Source organism: Elephantulus edwardii, unplaced genomic scaffold (assembly GCF_000299155.1).
Source record: "Elephantulus edwardii isolate Elephantulus edwardi_28Jun2011 unplaced genomic scaffold, EleEdw1.0 scaffold00041, whole genome shotgun sequence".
NCBI classification, from domain to species: domain Eukaryota; kingdom Metazoa; phylum Chordata; class Mammalia; order Macroscelidea; family Macroscelididae; genus Elephantulus; species Elephantulus edwardii.
The window spans coordinates 7,168,736-7,194,495 of NW_006399791.1; the positions used below are offsets into that span (position 1 = coordinate 7,168,736).

The 25,760-nt window shown below is 44.2% G+C and overlaps 2 protein-coding genes across 2 annotated transcripts in view; both read right to left on the reverse strand.

Moving 5' to 3' along the window:
- The window catches only part of NGRN (neugrin, neurite outgrowth associated), a 17,031-nt gene extending 12,244 nt beyond the window's left edge, over positions 1-4,787 (reverse strand). Inside the window, exons 1-3 of the mRNA XM_006885215.1 lie at positions 4,624-4,787; positions 4,202-4,312; positions 21-379 (exon numbers count right to left, since the gene is read on the reverse strand). Of these exons, the coding sequence (XP_006885277.1) occupies positions 21-379; positions 4,202-4,312; positions 4,624-4,787 (634 nt within the window). The remainder of the gene's footprint in view (positions 1-20; positions 380-4,201; positions 4,313-4,623) is intronic.
- Positions 4,788-5,179: 392 nt separating this feature from the next.
- On the reverse strand, positions 5,180-25,760 carry TTLL13 (tubulin tyrosine ligase-like family, member 13). Its single transcript, XM_006885216.1, has 15 exons — positions 25,519-25,760; positions 24,875-24,915; positions 23,828-23,946; positions 18,335-18,465; positions 17,915-18,071; positions 17,370-17,513; positions 16,938-17,023; positions 16,247-16,478; positions 15,637-15,821; positions 9,337-9,522; positions 8,673-8,853; positions 8,160-8,339; positions 6,740-7,055; positions 5,452-5,695; positions 5,180-5,183 (listed from the first exon to the last, which is right to left on the reverse strand). Exons 1-15 carry the CDS (start codon positions 25,758-25,760, stop codon positions 5,180-5,182), a joined length of 2,448 nt encoding a protein of 815 aa, XP_006885278.1.

The following is a 25,760-nucleotide window of genomic DNA, read 5'->3' on the forward strand; positions in this document are numbered from 1 at the left end:
TTTAAGGCTTTGGATCCCGCCATCCCTTCTCTTCTGTCTCCTTGGTGTATTTGTACGGTGAGTATTCAACTCTAGCACTTTCAAAGTTGTGCTGGCACTACAACCTTTGGATGCTGTTTTACCTTCTGGTAACAGCAGCAAACCTGGTATAGAGTGGCCTGCAGGGAACAGCTTTGTGCTATCCCCGGAGGCCTGAATCTGCTGGAGTGAGTGTGCAATCCCAGCTTTATTAAGAACTTTTTGATCTTGCTTCAGTTTCTGCTCCAATGTGGGTACAAACTTGCTTTTTAAAACCCTCCGGATCACATCGGTGCTGACATCAAAGCCTTCAGCCAATCTTGGAACTGACCAGGACTCAGCAAATTCCTTATGTAAATACCTATGGGAAGAGGAGTTTTTCAAACTGTAAAATTTTTTATCAGAATACCAAAGCCAACCCACTGCCTTCAAGTTAGTTCTGACTCTCTGTGGCCCCGAAGGTAGAGTAGAATTGCCCCAGATGGTCTGCCAGGCTTATGAAAAACCTTATGGAAGCATTCTCATCCTGTGGAGTGGCTGGCAAGTTCAAACCACTAAGCTTTTGGTTAGCAGCCAAAATCTTTACCCACAGCACACGATAAGGGCTTCAGTCTATCAAAATTGTTAACTAATTCTACTAGTGATAAACAGGTGAAAAGATGAGTTGAAAAAATTGCCAACATCCTCATTATGGGTAAGCTAAATTACTTCTATTTATATGTACCACTACCACCACCACAGCCAAACTACTGAGTAAGTTCACATTACTTCATATTAACTGAATTCCTTCTACTGACTCCATGTTAACTTTCTCGGGATACTGAGAACACCCAGTAGGGGCACATAACTTGGTGGTGGAGAGATGTACTAACCACGTGGGATTATAGTAGAAGATGCTGAGAAGACCCAGAGACAGGCAATCATGACCTAGAAACTTCTTTAAGTCCAAGTAAGAGCTAGTCTGAAAAGATGAAAAGGAGTGCTAAGTTGGTGAAAGAAGGAAAGAAAGGAGTTCTGATGATAGAATGTGAAATTCAAAGCAGTGTATCACTTTGTTCAGAGTAACTAAAATTGGCTGATGGTGGGAGTAAGAGAAAGGTTATGTCATGCTGGGGAATTCAGAGTTTATCCCAGGGCAAAAAGGAACCAAGGAAGGATGTTTAAGTAATAGAACCGTTAAGGGGAGCTCTGGTGGCCTAGTGGCAAGAAGCTGCACTGCAATCCCAGAGGCGCAAGGTTCAAATCCACCAGATGCTCTGCCGGGGAAGGAGGGACAATCTCCTCCTGTACCAGTAAGATCTGATTTGACGGTACACGCGCGCACACACACAAAATAAATATTTTTTTAAAAAAAGTAATAGAACAGTAACTGCATATTTTATTTTAAAGGTCTGGTGGTAGTCTTTTCAGTTGCAAACACAGAGCTAGAAAGATCATATAAGGGGTTGAAGAAAGAAGTATTAACTGATGTAGTACCTGTGAGAACAGAGGTGTGAAGAGAGTAAAAAATATTTTAAGAAGGCTAAAAGGTAGACCTTGGTGAGGAAATAAATATTAAGAGACGAAGTGTCAAGGCTTGCTTGGACGCAGGATATTTACGTGTTATGGCTGGGATTCAGGATTTTAGATTAGACAAATAGTGGGACCATTCAGCAAGATAGAGCAAACGAATGGAATTAAGTTGCTGGCAAACAATGACAAGTTCTATTCCATACAGGCATAGTTTGAGCAACCTGTTTGACATGAAGAGATGCCTAGTACACTGCTGAATAAAGATCCAAAGTTCAGAAACAATGAGGGAGATGAAAGTTTTGGATATTGTAATCCTACAGGAGTGTGGTTGAAGCCATACTAAATGACTGGACTAGGTAGCAAAGCATGCAGAATGAGGTAAGAAAATCTGTAACTCTAAAAGGCATCAAAGGGAGCCCAAAAAGCAGGAAAATAAAGAAAATGGTACTCTGATGTCAAAAGAGTAAGGAATTTTTAAAAAGTGGTCTCTCAGATCAATGCTGAAAAACACTGAGGAGAATAAAGACAAGAATGTCAGTTGAGTCTAGACTGAGGAAAGCACTTATGGAGAGCAGTTTTACTACTCTGAATGGGGAGAAGAATAGAGCTTGGGAGTCATCATAGAGCCACAAAGTTTGAGAAAGAGCTTTAGAGATGTGTGTCTCTGAGAAAGTAAATGGGGAGACAACTTAGAATACAGAGGATTGGTTCTACACATAAGAAAATGGCAACTACTTCCTGAGCTGTAAGTACATAATCATTTAATATGTGCCACTGAGTCAGAAACAACTCCTAGATGGCCCTCCCATGGGTATTCAGAAGGTCTAAGTCCTCAGGAGGAGATTATCTTTCTCCCATGGAGCAAATGGTGGATTCAAATTGTCTGCTTTTGCAGTTAGAAACAGGCCCCTTCCCTCTAGGCTATGAGGGTTCCCCTACATAATTTGGTGCAGGCAAGTTTTGGAATGCAAGAAGGAAGATCAAGAATTTGCTAAGTTCTTAACAGTCTTTGTTTTTAAGTAAAGGCATATTTGAGGACCACAAAAAGTGGTAGAGGTGTTATGTATCAAATTGCAAGGTTCCAAAAGTAGTTGTTCAAGACAACAGAGGGCTAGGGAGCTTTGGTGGCCTAGTGGCAAGAAGCTGCGCTGAAATCCCAAAGGTGCACTGGTCGAATACACCAGATGCTCTGCTAGAGGAGGGGCAATCTCCTCCTGTGCCAGTCGGATCCAAGGGTACACCACAACAAAAAGACAATATAGAGGATGTGAAAGACACCTACAAGATTAAAGATCACAAAATCCTCTTTATTCTAAATCTCAATTTCAGCATCATTCAAATGAGAATGTAAAATGGCATATAACTTATGGGAGGGCTATTTAGCAACATTTCCCAAAATTGATAATCTAGCTTTCCTCTCATCCAGAAGTCCTAATTCTTGGAATGTACTCACAAATACAGACAGGGAGAACAATGTATGTACAAAGGAGTATCCTTCATAATTTTTAGAGTAGAAAAGACCCCATCATGAAATAATGGTTAAATATTGTTACTATGTCTCTTTAAAAAAAATAAAAGATGGGGCACTCATGCCTCACAGAATAAAGATATTTAAAAGGGGGGGGAAGCTAAGTGTAGAATGGTACTCATAAATCATGTCTTTGAATTGTGGTGTTGGTGAAGAATACCCTATGACTGCCAAGAGAACAAATCTGTCTTGAAGGAAATGCAACCAGAGGCAAGTATGATAAAACGTTTCAGTTTCACTTACATCTCCTATTTTCAGGGGGGGTTCAGCCCTTGGAGAAAGTCATCAAGATGAGAAAGGCAGCGGGTTAATAAAAGAGATGAAGATCCTCAACGAGACAGACTGATAAGTGACAATGGGCTTGAGAATGACAGAGGGGATGAGAATGATGCAGAACAGGACAAAGTTCAGATCTATTGTTCTAAATGGCACCTAACAACTGTGACTTTATTTTAGTCACTGAACAGAACAAATGCTCTGTATGATCTTTGTAAATCTTCACTTTTGTAAAGATTTACAGCTTCTTAGAACTAAGGAGCTTTTAAGTAAAACCCTATGAGAATACTTTCTTATATTTGCACAGGGAGACCTGAAGAGGACTCAAAAAAATCCCTAATGGATATAGTAACCACAGCAAAGGAAGCAGCAAATTCAATGTGCACACTGTGTGTTCTCAGTATGTATACTGTCTCGCTTTTGAGTCATTACGAAAGGTACTACTCTACTGGGGAAAAAAAAATCAACAATGATTTGACTTTTACAAGTACTCCTTTAAAATTTTTCAGGTTACTGGCTCATGTCTTCAGGAAAACGCTCGGGACTAGGGAAACCTCGTTCAGATCTTAGGTTAAAGCATCATGATCTATTTAAGGGTTAAATGTTGAGGTGTCTGGAATTTGCCTTTTAAAAGGTGTAGGGAGGAAAATATACGCCACGCACAATCGCCCTTTTCGGCAAAAATGAACGAAATGAGTCATGGGGTTGTTTTCTGCCTTTGCGGGAAGGACCCTCGGGGCGACCCTAGGACCTGTGAAAGCTAAGGGATCGATGGCGGTTCACGTCATTATTCTACTTTTGCTCTGCACACTTCCTATAAGCAGCTTAAGCCGCCCCGCAGTCGCCCGTGACCGCGGCCCGTCTCACCGGATCTGCTCCATGGCCTCCCGCGTCAGGGTCCTGGGCGGGGCACCCGGCGCCTCCATTTGTCTCCGAATTTTCTGGAACCGGATTGCTTTTTTCTGTCGTTTCAGGGCGCTGAGGGAGAACAAGAGCAGAGGGCATGCGTGGAAGCAAACGAGGCGGCGGCAGAGCCTCAGGCAAATCAGCAGGCGCCCAGCCCCTCCTCTCTGAGCGAGGGTCGCCACCGGGGCGGGAACTGCTCGGGTTCGAGTCTCAAAAATCTAACAGAACGGTAACGGCCCGGAAGCATGCCGAACGCTAGAAACGAGTGGGGAAGGGACGCGGGCCCCCGCGCCGCAAACAGCAAGTGAGAAGAAACAGGGGCCGCGGGGGCTGCCGGGGCGCGGGGCCCTCCTCAGGCCGAGGGCCCGGGAAGGAGCCGGTACCTCTCCACTTCCTGCAGCTCCCGCTCCTCGGGCTCCCAGTCGGAATCAGGGTCCGGTTCGCGGCCGACAGGGCCCGAGCCCGCCGCCCCCCGGGTCGCAAACCCACAGCGAGCAACAGCGGCGCGGAGACGCCCGCCCAGAAACACGCTGGGAGAGACCGCCATGACGACCGAGTGAGCCCGTCTGCAGAGCCGGACGCCGCGGCACCGGAAGCGAGGAGGCGGGACCGGAAGTAGCAGCCGCGCGCGCGCGTCCTCCTAGCTTCGCGAGGGTGGGGGCGGGGCGGCATGTGTAAACAGAAACGTCTGTGCACGTGAGGGGGAGGCGTCCCCAAACACAGACAATGACGGTCCTGGAAAACGTTATAGAACTTTAATAAAAGATGGGTCCGGTTGCCAAGACTTCCCTCCCCAGCCCGCCACCCAGGTCGACCTGTGCCTCTGCCACAGGGGGATGGCAACTGGCAGGTGTTTTGGGCACACAGCCCCTCTGGACAAAGCATTTCTGGTTGATCGCGATGACCTCTAATCCCAAACTGCACCCAGGGTTCAGATCATCACCTAGCGGTAAACCCAGACTCAAGCTTGAAAGGCCAAGGCTTCTCTTCGTCTTTCAGTCTTTAGGGATTCCAAAATAAATCTCAAGGGTGTAGAAAGAGAGTGTCTTGGCATCTTTGCATCTTGCCTTGTGCAAAGAGGGTTCCTGGTGAGGACTTTTCAAACTGGAGCTTGGCAGTCTTTCATGTAGCAAAGGTCCTTTGTCCCTTTGGGAACCTGTGTGAGTTCTCCAAGGAGATGATGGGTCCTGGGCTGGCTTCCTGCTTTTTACCTGGGCTGGATGATGTTAAGGAGTGTGCCGGGACGCTGCTGCCCAGGTGCAGAGGCAGGGTACAGGGTGAAGTCTCCATCCTTGGCTGCCCTGTGCGGAGAGTCCACCATGGAGGGCAAGGTCCAAGGATTACTTGCCACTCTTCCTGGGCACTTAAGATAGCCCTGCTTCGCAGTTAAAGAGGGTGGCACCGATCTGGCTAGGACGTGGTTTATGGCTTCTAGCCTTCTGCTGGCTTGTCCTTCTGCAGTAGAAACATGAGTTCCCCTGAGCTGGTGCACACAGAAGAGCTTCACCTCATCTCTCCCCTAGCTAAGACCCAACACAGGAATGGCAGACATCTCATGCTTCCCTTCAGCATTGCTCTGTGCTGCAATTGCACTCTCTCTATTTTTTTAGCCCAGTGACTGTATATTTTTACCATTTTTATCACTTGAAACTAGTAAATAAAATGCAACAATCCCACTGCAATCAGTTCCAATTCATAGCAACCCTAGAGGACAAACTAAAGCGGCCTCATCTGGTTTCCAAGGCTGTAACTCTTTATAACACTGGGCTCCATCTTTCTGCTCTGAGGGGAATTGGGTGGGCTCAAACTTACTTCATCTGCAGAACCAAGTGGGCTCAAAATCTTCTTGTTCTTTCATTCTGTTGAGTCAGAATCTACATATAGCTGACCCTCCACTGAGAGTTCAGAGGCAATAAATCACATTGGAAAAGATTGTTCATCTTTCTCCTACAGGGCAGCTGGTGGATTCCTACCATCTGCCTTTGGGTTAGCAGCACAACTCCTTATCCACTAGGCCACCAGAACTCTCTCCTCCTAGAGTCTGTTATGTTGTTGTTAAGTGCTGTCAAGTCAAGCTCAACTCATAGTGACCCAATAAACAAAAAACCTGAACCCTGTACTATAACTATCATCATTTCTCTATGTTTATAGAGTTTCCATTGGCATGTGGTTTAGGAGATAGATGCCACTCCTGCTTCCAAACCTGAATCAATCTGGGAACTTCTTCAAATACTGTCCATGATGGGTAGCCATTATGGCGTTTTGACATGCCGGTGGCACAGCATTCAGCATCAGTTCAACCCCAAGTTACTCCATTATAGCAAACTAACAGACCAGTGCTGTAACACTTAGATGAATATTCATCCAAAACACTCCACCTAAAGTCTGGAAGGAAGAAAATAAACAGATCTGCTACCTTTCCTATTCCTACACCCACTCCTAGAGTGCTATATTTTGAGAGCATCCCAGCTGAAACATTGATGCATTTCATATACTTACGGCAAGCGAATGAGATTCTGGCATTGGGAAAGCAGCGCCTCCCAAATCTCTTCATTAACAGGGAACAGGGTCCTTTGACTGTTGGTTCTGTCCAGTTGTAGGTCTTAGGCAGTAGATGATACTGCGGATGATGTGGAACTGCAGCATTCATGCTTGGTAGTGGCTCTAAGATCCTGGGAATCAATTCATGGGTCGGGACTGGACGCAGGAAATGAGGAAGACCTTGGTCTTTGGAGGCCCCTCTCAAGAATACCAGTGGGACCAGACTCATAGATTGCAGTTCTTGACTGCCCAGCCCATCCTGGGATAATCTAGGCTAAAGGAGAAGAGCAGCCCCTTACATTTATTTTGAGGTTGGAAGAAATAGGTAACAAAGCAAAAAACTTGTTGTAGATTATAGCCACAACTATTTTAACTACTTACTTCATTGAGGCTCAGCAGAAAAACCACATGAATTTGCTACCAGCCCAAGGACTAGTGAATGCAGCACCCGTTTTGTTGGTTTAAGGCTGTGTATTTATCTCCCATTAGAACCACTGGCAGTTACAGGGAGAGAATTACACAGAAGCCACAGAGAAGGGTGTTGGGCCTTGCTATTTGTCAGCCTTGAATTTTGAATTATTATTTTGAGATGGAGTAGAAGGGTGGTGAGCCTTTTTATTTGTCATCCACGAGTTCTAAATTAAAATTTTGAGACAAAAGTATACATGGAAAAATCTGTTCTAAGTGAGGAGGTACTGAAAAGCAGTGAAATCAATCTGGAGACTAAGGTGTGCATGATCCAGGCCCTAGTCTTCACAATTAACTTGCTATGCATCAGAGAGCTGGACAATGACATGGGAGTATAGAAGAAGCTGTGGTGCTTGAGAAGAGTATTGAATATACCATGGACTTCCAGGAGAATAAACATGTTCATCCTAGAGAGGATAAAACCAGGTTGCTCCTTGGAGGCAAAGATTCTGATGCTTCGTCTAAAATACTTTGGGCATGCTGCAAAGAGGGACCAGTCCTTGGAGAGGGACATCATGCTTGGAAAGGTGGAGAGAAAGCAAGGAAGACCATCAATGAGATGGACTGATTCAGTGACTGGGGTAATGAGGGTAGATGTGTCAGAGACAATAAGGTTGGCAAAGGATAGAGCAAGTTTCAGGGCTATTGTACATAGGGTCAATATGAGTCGCAAGCAACTTGATGGCACATAACCACAACAACAAGTGAGGAGGTTGGGAGCTGCACTGTGCTGGATGGGATACCAGAAACAAAGGAGTTTGACCCTCTCCCAAGGCCCAGCATGCATTGTTTTCCTAGATTCCACTTCCCAACGCCATCACTTTAGCCTCCTGTAACATGACCACATCCATGTGCCAATATCATAACCCTCGTTCCCTTGTTCTGTGGGAGGCTTCAGAAGGATCCTCACCCTATATGCATATAATTTTCTCTGGACTGCCTGGTTGGGATGCAGCATGCGGCTGAGCAGCTCTGTAATACCAAGGCTTCGAATGAGCTTCTCCCTTTGTAATAGGGCCTTGGTCCTTTCCCTCTCCTCCTCTTCCACAATTTCCTGAGGCTGCATCGTGTCCTGGTGTACCGGCAGCAGCTACAAGAAACATGAAAGATAAATGCAAGATCATCAAGGCCAAGTCTCAGATCATCAGGAAGGACGGTTACAACATCCCTGCCCAGTCTACTTCTGTCCACTCCCTGGCCTTAGTGCACGTTACTCACACCATTTCATCCTGTTACTCTTGACCCTTTGCTCTCCATTCTCTCGCCACCATTCCAAAAAGATCAAATTTAACTTATGGACTGATCACCCATCTCTCTCTTGTGCAATGGCAGGAAGTGGGGCGGAGGACCGCTGATGCCCTTCTCTACTAGGAGCAGCCAATTTTCCTGCCAAAACCAGCATTAACCACAAAACCCTTGGCACCTGTTTATCCTGGGTCTGGTTCCTGTAAACCAGCTGGGTGAAAAGGCCTTGAGGCACTGCCCTGGGTCGGCTCTTCTCCCCTGCTGATTCCCCCTGGTTCTGGTCTTTGTTTTCCTTTCTTTTCTTAATGTCCGCATTCTCCTGCTGTTCCTGCTTTAGGCGGATCTCTTCCAGTTGCTGCCTGACAAGACACAGGAGCTTCAGACATTGGAGAAATTGTGTTGGGGAAAAGGAAATAAGGGAAAGCAGGGATGAGGAAAGAGGAAGAAATTATGTTCTTTTCTTGGAAGAGGAATAAGGGGTAAATGAGAGACCTGGTAAATTGAAAAAGTCATTAGGAGTCTGATAAAATGTATAGCTCCATTCTTTTTTTCCTTGCTTGTCTGCTTCTGACTCCACTGTGCTATGAATTTGCTCCTACTCAAGAGCTCTGGTGGCCTAGGGTGTAAGGAATTGCATTGCCAGCACAAAGGCAGGTCATTCTAATCCACCAGCTGCTCCACAGGAGAAAGATGGGCCATCTCCTGCCATGTGACTTATAGCCACTGAAAACATGCTGAGGATCGGCTATGAATTGGTTCCCTCGCAACAACAAATAACAAAGATAACAAGTGTACAGAGAGAAAAATACTGAGATCACATCCTGACTTGTTGACCAAAGTACCTGGCACATTCCTCTCTGGCTTTGGAAGCAGCAGTCTCATGGAAGAGGGAGCTGTTGTGCTTGAAGAAGGGTGCATACTTCTCTGTATCCGATCCAGGGTAGATCCGTCGGTATCCCCCCAGGTGGGAATCCTCATATTGTTCCTGGTCCTGCAAGGCTGCATAGAACGATTGAGTTTGTTCTCGCCTGTGGAAACCAAGCTCAGTGTGAGTTAGAAGCAGACTACTAGCTTCCTGGCCTTCAGGGGCCCCTGCCTGCACAGGTAGTAAATGTTGCCCAGTCCATCTTTGGCCATGCTCCCCAAGGTACAGTTAGAAAACTAGCATTCAAAAATCTAACTAACTAAAAAACTAACTTCCAAAAATCTGCTTTGCATCTTAAGTGCCGAGGAGTATACTCACAAACTAGCACTCCAGTTTACCACAAATTTTGAGGTTTCTGGTCATGAGCATAATAGATATTTGTTATAGAATATTTAGAGGCACATAAAGTAAAGATGTTGTTGTTGTTGTTATGTGCCGTCGAGTCGTTTCCGACTCATAGCGACCTTATGCACAACAGCCCTAAACCCTGCTCTATCCTGCGCCAACCGCACCGCCTCTGACACACCCATCCCGATTACCCCAGTCACCGAATCAATCCATCTCATAGAGGGTCTTCCCCTCCTGCGCTGTCCCTCCACCCTCCCAAGCATGATGTCCCTCTCCAAGGACCCGTCCCTCCTGGCAACATGTCCAAAGTATGTCAGATGAAGCCCCAGAATCCTTGCCTCCAAGGAGTAGCTTGGCTTAATCCTCTCCAAGATGAATCTGTTTGTTTTCCTGGCAGTCCAGGGTACATTCAGTACCCTTCTCCAACACCACAGCTCAAAAGCATCCACTCTCCTTCTGTCCTCCCTAGTCATTGTCCAACTCTCTGATGCATAGCAAGCGATTGCAAAGACCATGGCCTGTATCAGGCGCACCTTAGTCTCCAGAAAGACACTGTTGCTCCTGAGTACCTTTGAGAGGTCCCTAACAGCAGACTTTCCCATCGTGATACGCTTTTTGATTTCCTGACTGCTGGTACCAAGAGTGTTGACTGTGGAGCCGAGCAAACTGAAGCTGTGAACACTCTCAATCTCTTCGTCATCCATCCTGACGCTGCTAATTGGTCCAGTGGCGAGAATCTTTGTCTTCTTGACATTGAGCCTTAGTCCATACTGAAGGCTGCAGTCCTTGACCCTTCACAGCAAGTGCATGAGGTCCTCCTCAGTTTCAGCAAGCAGGGTTGTGTCATCTGCATAACACAGATTGATAATAGATCTTCCACCAATCCTGATGCCACAATTCTCCTCATAGAGCCCAGCCTCTCGGATCATCTGCTCTGCATACATGTTGAAAAGGTATGGAGACAGGATGCATCCCTGGCGTACACCCTTCCCAATTTTGAACCATGCAGTGTTACCCTGCTCTGTTCTGACTACTGCCATATATTAGAACAGCACATCAGCAGAGAACTGCCGGAAGTCCAGGCTGGGTTTAGAAGGGGTCGTGGTACTAGGGATATTGTTGCTGATGTTAGATGGATCTTGGCTGAAAGCAGAGAATACCAGAAGAATGTCTATCTGTGTTTCATTGATTATGCAAAGGCATTTGACTGTGTGGATCATAACAAACTGTGGCTGACTCTGAGAAGAATGGGAATCCCAGAATATTTAATTGTGCTAATACGAAACCTAAAGTAAAGATAGAGGTGCAGAAAGCTGAAGCAGGATTCACAGCTCTCATCATTCAAAAAAATCAACTCAAGGTGGATCAGAAACCTGGGAGTAAAGCCCCAAACCATAAAGATCATAAGAGACAAAGCAGAACCAAGCTTAGGAGGCCCAACTTATAGTATAAATACACAACCAGGAGAGGATAAAGTTGATTAATGGGACCTTCTAAAGTTTAAATCCCTGTGTGCATCAAAAACATTTTCCAACAGAGTGAAAACTTAACTGACTGCGGAAAAAACATTTGTCAATACTATTTCAGACAAGGGTATCATATCAACAGTTTATATAATCTCATAGGGACTCCACAAGAAAAAGACTGATAACTCAATTACAAAATGGACAAAAGAGGAAGACATCTGGATGGCCAACAGACACACGAAGAAATGCTCAAAATGTGCTCGCTTCAGCAGCACATATACTAAAAAAAATTGGAACGATACAGAGAAGATTAGCATGGCTCCTGCACAAGGATGATATGCAAATTTGTGAAGCATTCCATATTTCTTTAGTATTTAGTGAATAAGGTGTTTTGGAAGAAGAAAAAAGAAGCACTTAAAATCACTGGCAATAAGAAAGATGCAAATCAAAACCACAATGAAAAGCAGTGGCAAAGTTTAACAGGACAGCAAATAATAAATGTTGGAGAGGGTGTGGTGAGATAGGAACTCTTATACACTGTTGGTGGGATTGTAAAATGGTACAACCACTCTGGAAGGCAGTTTGGCATTTCCTCAAAAAGATGAACCTAGAAATTTCATATGACCATATTCCAATGGTTGGAATATACCCCAAGATAATAAGAACTGAGGCACAAATGAAGATTTGTACACCAATGTTCACAGCAGTGTTATTCACCATCACAAGACCATGGAAACACCCCAAATGTCCAACCACAATAAAATAGATTGAGAAATTGTGGTACATTCACACGATAGAATACAGCATACAGGAGTAATGATTTTGAAAATCACTACATAACTTGGGGGAGACTAGAGAGCATTATGCTAAAGTAAATAACTCAGTTCCATAAGGATAAATACTGTTTAAGACCATTATTGTAGAAATAGAATGTTAATTAGTAAAACGTGTATGAGGATCTAAGGCGGGGAGGGTAGGAACAGAGGGGCGAGGATGGGCAGGGGGATAATCATAGGGTCGCATAATTTGATGGGTGGAGGGAGACATGGGTAAAGGAAATGGCAAAGATACAGTGTGAAAAACAATGTATACAAACTTTGTAAGTAAACCAGTATTAAATAAAAACTTTACTAAAAAAATAGAACTTTGTTATATTTATAGACAGAGAAATGTCTATTTGTGTTTCATGGACTATGGAAAGGCATTTGACTGTGTAGATTACAACAAATTGTGGCTGACTCTGAGAAGAATAGGAATTCCAGAACACTTGATTGTGCTTTATGTGAGACCTATACTTAGACCAGAAGGCAGTTGTCAGAACAGCACAAGGAAACACTGCATGGTTCAAAATTGGGAAGGATGTGCACCAAGGACATGTCCTATCTCCATATCTTTTCAATCTATATGCGGAACAGATTATCTGGGAGGCTGGGCTCTATGAGGAAAAGTGTGGCATCAGAACTGGAGGTAGACTCATCAACAATCTGTGTTATGCAGATGACAAAACTCTACTTGCTGAAACTGAAGAGGACCAGAAACCCTTGCTGCAGAAGGTCAAGGACTGCAGCCTTCAATATGGATTGAAGCCCAACATCAAGAAAACAAAGATTCTCACCACTGGAACAGTTGGCAGCATCATGATAGATGGTGAAGAGATTGAGATTGTTAACAGCTTCAGTTTGCTTGGCTTTACATTCAACACTCTTGGTGCCAGCAGGCAGGAAATGAAAAGATGAATTGCATTGGGAAAGTCTGTTGTCAGAGACCTCTCCAAGGTACTGAGGAGCAACGATGTCAGTCTGGAGATTAAAGTACATCTGATACAGGCCATGGTCTTTGCAATCACTTGCTATGCATGAGAAAGCTGGACAATGACTAAGGATGACAGAAAGAGAATTGATGGCTTTGAGCTGTGGTGCTGGAGAAGAGTACTGAATAAACGATGGACTGCTAAGAAAACAATTTCATCCTGGAGAGGATGAAACCAGGCTGCTCCTTGGAGACAAGGATTCTGAAGCTTCGTCTGACATACTTTGGACATGTTGCAAGGAGGGACCAGTCCCTGGAGAGGGACGTCTTGCTTGGGAGGATAGAGGGACAGCACAAGAGAAGAAGACCCTCAATGAGCTGGATTGATTCAATGACTGGAGTAATGGGGATAGGTGTGTCAGGCAACAAGATTGGCAAGGGATAGAGCAGGGTTTAGGGCTGTTGTACATAGGGTCGCTATGAGTTGCAGGTGACTCGCCATCATATAATAACAACAACAAAAATATAACAGATCTAAGTATGTAGTTATGAATAAACTGTTCCAAGTAAAAGTAGTATAATTCTATTTATACTCATTTTGGGGGCTTGCTTCAGCAGCACATATACTAAAATTGGAATGATAAAAAGAAGATAATCATGGTCCCTGAGCAAGGATGACACGTAAATTAATGAAGCATTCCATATTTTTAAGTGATACAGCACTCTTCTGTCAAAATGCTGTAATGAGGTAACCTGGGGTTGCTATGATGCTGAACATTGTGCCATTGGTATGTCAAATGCCATAACGGTTACCCATGGTGGAAGTGTTTGGTAAATTTCCCAGTGTAAGACAGGTTTGGAAGCAGGAGTGGCATCCACTTCCTAAACAACATGCCTCTTGTAACTCAATAAACTTTGATAAATGATGATAGTTATAGAAAGGCTTTAGGCCTTTTATTCATAGGGGTGTTATGAGTCATGCTCAACTTGATAGCAATCAACAAAAAAAACAACCAATTTTGGAAGAATTTTGAGTTTATAAGATTTAAAAAAAAAACACCCCAAAATTTATAAGCACACATTCAGGTAAACAAAAGAGCAGTAGATTATAAACTAAGCAACAAAATCAGACTAGAAAATATTTTCCTCTGTAATTTGACATCCTAAGAGTCAATGTTACAATATTTTTTCATTTTGAAAGTAAAGTTGTTGTTGTTGGGTACTGTAGAGTTGGAACGACCCATAACGGACCTTCTGGTGGGTTTTCAGAGGCAGTTACTCATACAAGAGAAGACTGCCCACCCTTCTTCTGAGAAGCTGCTCGTGGCCTTCAACAGTGAGCCTTGATTGCAGCGCAACTTCTTGCCACTAGGCCACCAGAGCCAATAAACATAAGCTTATGTTTTTCAAATCATTAAAAAAAAAAAAAAGAAGATGGAAGGAAACCTTTGAAAATTTTTGCAACTAAGGCAGGATCTCTTGAATTTGTACCTCTTTTTTGCCACTCATGGGTTCATTTTCCTCCTTACATATCCATTTCAAAATAAAAATGTAATCACATAAAAACATTTAAAAATAACTACCAGAGCACCTAGGGAGCTTTGCTGGCTTAGTGGTAAGAAGCTGTACTGCAATCTTGAAGGCACCTGGTTCCAATCCACAACTGCTCCAAGGGAAAAGAACCAGCAATCTCCTTCCATGTGATTAATTGCCTCTGAAAACCCACTGGAGGGTCAGCTATGGGTCAATTCCAACTCAAAGGCACACAACAACCACCTAGAATTTCACTGTGGGATTGTACTTTTATTTCTTTTGGTCTTCAATATTTTTTGCCCCACGGAAAACATTGACATCCACAGGCAAAGGTTGTGAAAATGCTCAAGGAAAAATTTATTCTTATTGTCACAAACATTTGAGTGCCTGCTATGTACCAGGTTTGAAGGATATTCTTGTGAATGACATACAATCTGTTTCTGTTCATCCCCAAGCAAGCAGGGGAGAATGGCTATTATAAAAACAGCCCTGTATTTCCCAATTTATTTTTATGTAAGATTACCAAATAATAATTTTGGCATTGCTAACAAGCTACCATCTTTAGAACCTACCTCACAGTCACAGCTATGGGCAATCAGCACTCATTTACACAGTTCCCTGTTTTTGAACAACCAAAATGTGTGTTTCATTCTTATCAACCTCTCAGAATCCATTTTCTGGAAGAACTTTAAAACCAACTAACCAACCCACCTAATTAAACTTCAGAAAGCTTTTTATGTGCTAGTACAAGAAGTGTCTGAAAATATGTTGCTAAGCAGAGCACAGAAGAGTGAGTTATGCTGTTGTTTGAGTAGACAAAGGGAGAAAAAGAATTTATGAATGTGTTTATATGTGTATGAAATGTTTCTGAAAAGATATGTATGAACGACAGTCTCCTAAGAGAAAAAATGTGTAGCTTGTAGAGCTAGGGGAAAAGGGATAAGAGAGAGACCATTCATTGTATATTGTGAATTTTCAACCATGTGAATATATAATTTATGCCAAAAATAATTTTTTTTAAGTTGTTAACCAGCCCCAGGCCTTCTCCATCTAGAGGAGGATTCGACTCAGGATTGAATAAAGACAAAGGTCCCACTATGCACGTGAGGCCGCTGACGCACCTGGCTTCCTTTGGCTCTTGGTGGCACTGGAAAAGCCGCTCTTTGACTCGCCTCTTGTCCTCCTCCAGCACCTTCCTTTTGTCACAACCCCGGAGGTTGACAAGGGTCATGGCGTCACAGAGAAGAGCATCCTTCACTTCTCGATCAAGATGTGAGTCCGTGGTGAAGCTTGGAGAGTGGTTTACCTGCCAGGAGGAATCATTTCCCACCCCTTTCCTAGACCATGTGAATAGCTGATGACCTCTTACAGGCCTGACTGGTCTAAGAGACACATCCCTCTCCAGTGACCTCACAGAGGTCACATACTTTGTCACAGAGACCTCTCTGGAGATCCCACCAGTTTACAGGGTGGTGAGAGAAAATAAAAAACAGTGTCATTAAAGACAAGGCTTACCGTGGGAACACATGGGATTCAAACCTAGATCCCTTGGTTCAGGCTAGTGACTACCAAGACTGGACTCAGTCTGTCAAAAGTGTAGGAATCTTATGCCTTCTGTTGATAAACCCCTAAGTGGTCGCACCCACCCTAGGGGCACTATCATACTACCTGAGTGGACATCTATCCCCAAGCCCTGCTCAAGGCATCCTCTATATATGAGATTATCCTTACCTCCAGCAGCCAGGGCTTCAGCTTGTGGTCCAGCAAGATGTCAAAACCAAGTATTTCAAAACATGCACATGTACCTCCACTCAGATACTGGGGGAAACAGGTTCGGTAGTTATGGCGAAGAACGGCATGGGCCGAGATGATGGTTTTGATGATGATGTCTTCAATGCTCCGCCACAGCCCTCGAAGGTCATAGCCGTGTTCTCGAAGCCAGGCATTGAGTGTTGACAGCTTCCTGTGAGGCCCAGTGCTCAGAGGAAGCCCAATTTCTAAACCAGTGGAGTCTGGCTAAGGTAGGGGGTTCCTCAATACTACTCTGAACCCTATGCCCAAGACCTGTGCTTTATAAAGCTGCCTACAAGGATTCTCTGAGTGGTGCAAATGGTTAAGAATGACACTACTAGATGAAAGACTGGCAGTTCAAACCCACCCAGAGACTCTTAGGAAGACAGGTCTGGAAATGTGCCTTGAAAGGCCTCAGGAGCCATTCTGTTCTGCACACTCGGTGTGGCCAGGAGTCAGAATGGAACTGGATGACAACTTGGAGCAGTGGTTAGGTAGTTAGGTGAGATTTGGGTCTGCACTGGAAGGAAAAGCATGGGGCCAGGGTCTGTGAAGCTTGAGTTTCGTTTAAGTTGCTGAAACTGTTGGCTCAGGAGCAGAGGAAGCAGGAAGAAATAAGAGCAGGGAGTACCTCTTACTGCCCGCAGCATCATCCCGGACAAAATTCTCACTGTGCTTGTTGATGGCGTAGTTGGTGAGGTGCATGCAAACATCATCCTGTGAGGAGAGGGGCCTTGCGCTGTCAGTCAGATACTTTTCAATTAGCCATCCCTTCCCTGGATTGCTCCTCTCCTGTGTCATTCTAGGCTTTGAAACAACTTCCAAACTTCACCCGAGGGCTGTCCTTTACGCTCTTGGGAAAGAAGGTGTGCTAAGTTCCCCCACTTGCTGGCCTTTCCTCAGTCACCACCCACCAGATGCTCCCCTTCCTGCCAGGTCTGTGCTCACTCACCGTCATTCACTGTTCAATGGTGGCAAAGACAGGCCACTCTTCCTAGTTTCTCCACAGAACCTTAGTGCTCAATGGCCGGGGGAGAAGGGGGTGCCACCCTGGCTCTCTTACCAGGTTGGTGCTGTTGGGCTCCTTGTAGGGAATGGTGGCAAAGCGGGCCAGGCCCTCCTCATACATGAAGATCCGAAGAGGGTCACAGGACGTGATCAGGACGTAGATTCGCATGTCGAACTTGAAGCCATCAATGAGGAATGGCTGAGAGCATGCAAATCCATAAGGAAGAATAATGACATGATTTTCAAGTGCTTATTATGAACCCCGCATTGTTTCAAATCCATAATAGGCAATAACTCGTTCCATTTGGACATTGACCATATGAAGTCATTACTATTGTTATTCCCATTTAGCAGACAAGGACACTGAGGCACGGAAAGAATAAGAAACTTGCACAGGGTCACACACATTGAGGAAGTGAAAAAGCTTAGGTTCAAATCCAGAGAGGCTGGCTCTGAACTGTAGCTCCATTCTACTTCCAAGGTTTCAGGGACCGCACAGAAAGGATAGGGGCCTAAAACCAGCTCCCCACGGGCTTTGAGAGAGGCAGGGCACCCCAGAGCTGGAAGTAGGGGGACCTAGTGGTCCTGAGGCCCCTTTACCTTGGAGATGTATTGCTGACAGATCATATGTTCTCCTGGCTTGATCTCCCGGGGGTTGCGGGTAATGAAGATGCCTCGTCCCTGGCAGCCACTGTCTGGCTTGCAGATATAAGTGCGGGTTTTCCGCTGACGACCATAGGACTGGAAGTCCCCGTAGCTACGTGTAGAGAGGGGCTGGTCAAAAGGGTTTTGTGTGTCATGCTATCCCTGGGCCCCTGGAGTTTTTCATCCTATCTCTTCTACGCTCCTCATAGAACCTGCTGTGTCAGACCCACTTTTCTTTGACCAGCTGAAGCTCTCTGGTTCTATTTCCACCCCTCAGATACTCCTAGGTCACAAGGGCAGAGTCTAGAGAGAACTCCCAGGATGAGAGCCCATTCCTCCCCCAGGAGCTCACCACATGAACCCGGGTTCACTCACTCTGCCGGGAGGCACCAGGTTCGGGGGAAGATGTTGTACTCAGCAGGATAGAGCTTCTGCATGCGGGTGAGGTTCCGAGCCAGCAAATCTTTGCGGCAGATTTCTGTCATTCCAGGGAAATGGTTGATTTTCTGCAACAAAGCTAGTGTTTACACTACCCCCACAGTAAGTGATGGTTCCTGGGAGCCAGGCATTCCAAGCAGCAGTGAGGAAGACTGAGAAAGTCAAGGCAGAAATTACAGTGGAGGTAAGCCTTATACCTATGACTATCTGAGGGTGAATACAGAAGATTCCCTGAGGCAACTGAGAGGCCCCTTGTTGGCGTCTTTCCAACATGCACACCCAAACTGAGGAAATGAGGGTCACTGAGAAAGGTGGCATGTTAGTCACGCCTTAGACCTCCATGCCACCTTACATAATCCCTTAGAACTAGAGTTCCTTAGTGGCACAGTTAAGCACTTGACTACTAGCTTCCAGGTCAAACCCACCCGGTGTGCCTCAGAAGGCAGGCCTGAAGATCCGCTTCTGAAAGATCACAGCACACACAAAGCCTCCATGAACTGGAAATCATGGCAACTACCAAGAATAGCCCACCAGACAGTAGTTCTCTAGGGACAATAGGTGTATACTGCACAAAGCAAGTAATACAAAGAATATTTCCCAAAGAATGCAAAAGGGATCGGGAAGTTCAGAGCCAGCATGAGGGAATGAACCGCTGGACTGTGACACGACATGGCTTTCAGTGACGATCAGGAATCCCTGGCTACTCTGCGCTGCTCAGTGCCAAGAGGAGCATCCCTCAAGGCTTTCCAATGGCTGGCTGTGTGGACTCAGTACTTCCGGGATTCAGTGTCCTCCCCTGTAACACAGGGATATCAGGTTTTGAGGACTGAAGGAGGTAAGAATGTATGAGCATTTAATACAGTGTCTGACAGTAACCAGTCGCTATGGAGTTGATGCCAATTCATGATGACTTTCATAAGTGTTAGAGTAGAAATGTGATCCAGGGGGTTTTCAATCACCAGGCTTTTCTTTTGAAGAGCCTCAGAGTGGACTTGAAACTTCATCCTTTTGGTTAACAGCTGAGCATGTTACTATTTGTGTCATCCAGAAAGTCTGGTATAGAAAAAGTTCTCACGCTTGCTCTTTGAAGCTTCTTTTTTTTTTTAAAATGGTACTATTTATTGAGTTTTAATTTACATACAACAAAAATTACCTGTTGCCACTATTCAGTTGAAAACCATTTCTGACTTCCCAAATAGCCTCACCAAACATCATTTGGTTCAAAAAGCACATTATGTAAGGATACAATATAAAATTGGCTTCCCCTACACCTCACTGACCTATATAGTCAGTTTCCCTTGTCAATCTTCTATACTTGTGTGTACCCTTTCTAACCCTTAATTCAACAGTGTTCATTATGTATTTCCCCACACTATTCTGGGTGAAAAACCTCCACCATATTTCCTCTATCTAAACTTTTCTATAGTGTTTCTTAGTACAACAGCACTTAGTTCATTTGTGGCTTGCTTTACTATGTCCTGTAGACTCATCCAAGTAGTGTAGTGTTTCCTAAAAGCCAGTTGAATCAATCCTTTGAAGTATGGCAACTTTCTATGAAGTTCACAAAATATTTCCCAGTGTGTAGGACACCCCACACTTTATGGAGATATTTTATGTATATAAGGATTTCTTTTCTAGAAAGTTCAAACATTTTATCTTCTGTTGGTTGCACATTATGGCTGTGTGAGAGCTTATCCATACTGTAGGCTGTTGGGTATTCTGTTGAGTTGGAACAAACATCTGGCCGTTCAGGAGGTTTTCAGAGGCAGAAAGATCACGCAGGAGACTGCCTATATTTCTCCTATGGAGCAATTGGTGTTTAAGAACCGAGAGCCCAATTTGGCAACACAACTCCTTAGCACTTAAGCCACCAAAACTCCTAAATTTATGTCTATTTTTCCCTAATGGTCTTCAGTTCCATGGTTCTGATCCTTTTTTTACAATGTTTATTTCTATAAATGGGGTTGAAGACTGGTTTTACCACATAATAGGTTTTGATATGTGGTTTTCATTCTCATGTTTCATTTCACTTAACTCCATATCAGTATATTTCTTTTGGCTTCCTGTCAGAGAGTCACTGGATGGGCTATCTGGTCTGCTTTTCTACAAGAAGGCTTGTTTTGTCCTTTCATAATGTTTGAACTTGACTGCAGCCCCCTCAGCATTGTGGAAAGCTCTTCTTTGTATGTGCTGGTTGTTCTCTTTCCATATGGTAGTAATAATCTTGCTTACTGCGTTTTATTTGTGGTTTCTAAACTATCTTTCAGCTTTTGTAATTTCCAAGCTACATATTGTTGGAAATACTCCACACCGTCAAATAACTTCTGGATTCCTGACTCTGGGATAATCAGAGGGGCGAACTGTTGGTCTGTTTTATTCAGAGTATGCTGAGTTTTTTTCATGTTTGAACCTGACTGCTCCTTCTTTGCCATTATGTGAGGTTCTTCTTAGTTCCCCAATTTCAGTATTCTAGAATTATCGTCTGTAGCTGGCTTTCCTGGTGTTCTTGCAGTAGACAACAGGTTTTTCAGTCCTACTAGTTCACTATCCAAAAAATTCTTCTATATAGCTTTACTTGAGAAAGAATGTCTTCCAAGCAGCAGCTCTAAAGTTCACTAGCAACTTGAGTTCACCACAGAACCAAAAATATTCAAGCCAAATTCATTCCATGTAATTCACTCCTGAAGTATCCAAGTATCAGCAACGTGAACTCAACCCTCAACCGAGTCCAGAGGCACTGCCCGAAAGCTCTTTGGAGCTTCTTAAAAGCTCTCAGCATGCACACCCATGTTTTCTGCGGCTTTATTTGTAATAGCAAAGAGCTGGGAACAACCCAAGTGCCCATCAACAAACGAATGGATAGAGAACCTCTGGTACGCTATGCAGCATTGAAAAACAAGGAACTCATGAAATATGCAAAATGGATGACCCTGGAGGACATTATTTTGAGTGAAATATCTCAGTCACAAAAGGACAAATATTGCATAGGGCCACTGATGTAAAACAGGACTGACATCAGGGTTGAGAGAAGACAGAAAAGGAGGGGAAGAATGATGTATATTGTATTAAAATAAATGAGGGAGAGAACTGTTCAAAAGGGATATATGATTGGGTATTAATGTCACTATATAATTCCAGAGTGAAGGCTGGATAGTAGAGTGAAGTTGGGGGGAGGGATTTCATAACAATGAAAAAGTTTTTCTTTTTCTTTTCAAGGAGAAGAATGAATTGGGGGGGAGAGGGTGGGTAGGGAGAAAAGTGCAACAATGAATGACTGGAAACCCTAAGGCTCTGTAAACTTTCATTAAAATGAATTTAATAAAAGGGGGGAGGGAAAAGCCTCTCAGTATCTGTTTTCTTCTGGACTTCTTTCCCAAAGTTAGTTGTATAACAGATTATGTTATCTAGTCTCTTCAACCCCCTACCTGCTGGTATTTTAAGTCACCTCATTCAGGAGGCTGGACTTATGAGGAGGAATGTGGCATCAGGGCTAGAGGAAGACTCATCAACAACCTATGTTATCCTATATTATGCAGATGACACAATCTTGCTTGCTGAAACTGAGCATTTGCTGAAGAAAGTCAAGGACTGTAGTCTTCAATATGAATTGAAGCTCAACATCAAGAAGACAAAAATTCTCACACTGGGCCAATTGGCAGCACCATGATAGATGGAGATGAAATTGAGGTTATTATCAATTTCAGCTTGGTCAGCTCCACAATCAACACTCTTGACACCAGCAGTTAAGAAAGCAAAAGAATTTCATTAGGGAAATTTGCTGTCAGATTTAGCACTTTTCTGAAGTGCTAAAGAGCAATAATGTCAGTCTAGAGACTAAGGCACACCTGATTCAGGCCATAGCTTTTAAAATTACTTGCTAAGCAAGTAATAATTTGCTGGACAATGACCACACATGACAGAAGAAGAATTGATGTCTTTGAATTGTGGTGCTGGAGAAGAATACTGAACATGGACAGCCAAGAGAACAAACAGGTCTGTCCTGGAGACGGTGAACCAAAGTGCTCCTTTGAAGTAAGGATTTTGAAGCTCTATCTCACATACTTTGGGCTATCATTGTCCTTGGAAGGGTGGGGTGACAGCACAGGAAAGGAAGACCTAGATGAGGCAGATTGATACAGTAACTGTGGCAATGGGGGTAGGTGTGTCAGAGCAGTGAGAATGGCTCAGAGTAGGGCGAGATTCAGAGCTATTGTGCATAGGTTGCTATGAGTCACAGGTGACTTGACGACACATAACAACAACATACACATGTGAAAATCTGAAGAATAAATAAATACAACCAAAGAAAAATTGATGCTTTTGTGTTATTATGTTGGTGAATAATATTGAATAAATCATGGAATCAAACAAACAAATCCATTTTGGAAGAGAGGCAGTCAGAATGCTCCCTACACAAGAGGATGACAAGACTCTGTTTCACACACTTTGGACATGTTATTAGGAGACACTGGAGCTCTAGTAGCCTAGTGCAAGAAGCTGTTCTGCAATTCCAAAGGCATGTGGTTCGAGGCCACCAGCTGCTCCTTAGGAGAAGGATGGGCAATCTCCTCCTGTGTGATTAACTGCCTCTGAAAACCCACTGGAGTTTACAGAGCTGTGGGTCAGTTCCGACTCAACAGTACACAGCAACAATAACAAGAGAAGGACATCATGCTTGGTAAAGTAGTTTTATAAAAAGAGGAAGTGGAAGGTCCTCAACAAGATAGATTAAATGGTGGGTGCAACAATGGACTCACATATAGCAATGACTGCAAGGAAGCCACACAATCCAGCCACGTTTTGTTCAGTTGTACACAAAGTTGGTCTGAGTCAATACCTAGTCAGCAATACCTAACAACTGCCTTCCTGGCTCCTCAACACACACACACACACACACACACACACACACACACACACGCTTATAGAGCGTCATTGTTGGCAGCACAACATGCCACGGCCTATGCCACCAGAGCTCCTAACTATGGGTCCTTTTAATGTTTTATTGCTAATCATTACAATGACTCATTTAGCTGATTTTTTTTAAATGAAGAATCTATATATTTCTTACGGACCTTGCTTCACATTTCCTGACTTTCTTGCTGCCAGGTAGCAAGCACCTCACAGTGTCTCTTAGTGAATGAAGGATGCTAGCTAAGCTTCTTAGGAGATGGACTACTCAGCTGGCCCTGCTGTTACCCATGAACCTGCCCAGAGGGAAGCCAATGGGCCTCTACAACAAATAATGAGGTGGGGGGCACAGAAGCTCCAGAGACCCAAGAGAAGACTATTAGCGTTGGAGCAATGTGTCTGGATGTGCTCTTTCCTGCACCGCGTGGGGATATAGCCACTTGAGTGGAAAACTCAGGCTCCTGGGTGGGGGTGGGAAGCCTAAGCCTTAGCCTGAGGCCTTAGTCAGGAGGAAGCCGGTACCTGAAATCTTTTCATGTCCAGGACTCGTTCCAGTGACACAGAACAATCCGTCCAGTACACGGTCCACTCCTCGTCCTCCCCCACCTCCTTCAGGCCACATACCTGTGCTGCCCGTCGCACTATAGAGAGAAGAAAGCGGGTAGTGGCAGCCTGGGCACCAACAACAAGCCCTAGAGTTAGCTGGTTTGGGACTGACCTGACACGGCAGGTTGAGGACGGAGGTAGTTCTTACCTCAGCTCTACAGGTTAGTGACCTGCAGACAATTCCATGACAATTCCGAGTTTATGAGGCTGGCTGGGCCTCTCCAAAATGTGTGGCCAAGAAAACGAGAGCCTGGTGCTCGGCTCTAGTCAGGACGATCTCCTCAGTTAGGATTATGTGTGCCCTGCAGAGCTGTCCCTACCAAAGTTTACACTGACTCCTCACGCTCTCAGTCACCTCATGTTCAGACATGATGTCAGGATGTGGTCGTTGTGTGCCATGGAGTTGGACCTGACACACACCTGACCCTCCAGTGGGTTTTCAGAGGCAGTAAACCAAATGAGGGGAAATCATCCATCTTTCTCCCACAGAGCAACTGGTGGATTTGAACTGTGTGCCATTGGGTTGGCATGAAACTTCTTACCACTAAGCCACCAGAGCTCCCTAATGCCAATGGGATAGGAGGGAACAAAGGAGATGACTAAAGTAGCTGTGATTTAATATTTTTTCATTTTTTACCTAAGGTTCTTCAAAAAGAGAAGAAAAAAAAAACAAAAGAAAACAACTCTTTCTAAATCTGGTCTTGTCTCTCTAGTTAAACTGGGAAGGGTTGAGAAGTAGTAGTGATTTGTGGCCTTTATTTTGTTGTTAGTTTATCACCCTGAGACTAAAACAGTGACGCCCCACAGCTGTCAGTAGCTGAGCCAGGAAGCACTCCGCAAGCTCAGTACAGATTTTGCACGGAGCAGCTCTTCTTTGCCTTGCAACCCGGTTAGGAACCCAGTTAGGGGATTATCCCCAGAGTAAGAGCACACAATGGTGTGGAAGACTAGCTGGCCACTTACCACTCTCATATCTACAGTTGGTCAGATTGATGGTTAAAGGTCTAGAACAGAGGAAAGAACAGAAATCAGGCTGGAAGGAAAGGACAAAGACCTCCAGGTACTCAGAAAAAGGGACACACAAATAATATAGACAGAGATTGCAGAGGTAAACACTATTACCTTTATCTATACACAGTCCTGCATTATCGGGAATATACATGAATCTACAAGTGGATACACGGGCAGACAGGCAAAGTGGAAGCAAAACAGGACAGATTAAAGGGACTTCACCCATGATCATGTGCATGCTTGTACGTGCCGTAATACGGTATTACATTTGTTCATGTATGTAGTAGAATCACCAGAGGCCAAAGCTTTAAAAAAAAGAGGCAGTCCAAAATTTCAACATAAAACAATTGCTTGCATTAGATTTTTTTTCTTAAAAGCCGCATAAAGACCATTTTATGCAAGCTGAATAAATGCCAAAATGAGCCAACACCAGTGTTTTTTATATTTGTTTTGCACCAAAATGTTGGTAATGTTCCTGTATTTTCTGGTTTTCAGGCTAAAAGGAAGACCTCAAACTTAACCTCCCAAAGGCTTGAGGGGAAGCTAAGGGGATGATTCCAGAACCTGGCAGGTGAGGAAGTGCAGGGAATTGTTACCTGCGTTTCAGCTTTTTCTTTCTTCTCCCATCTTCTAACACCTGTGGGTCAGTTGGAATTTTCTTGGCTATAATAATTAAGGAAACTGCATTCCTAAATGCCTTGTAGTCAGCCTTTAAGAGTGCCTCATGAGAAGGGTTAGAAGGGATGGTATCTTCCTCTTTAATACATTCCTCCTCAGATTCCTCTTCCTCATTATAGTCTTCCTCTGATTCACTAGTTTTACAGGTATTCGGCTCCAT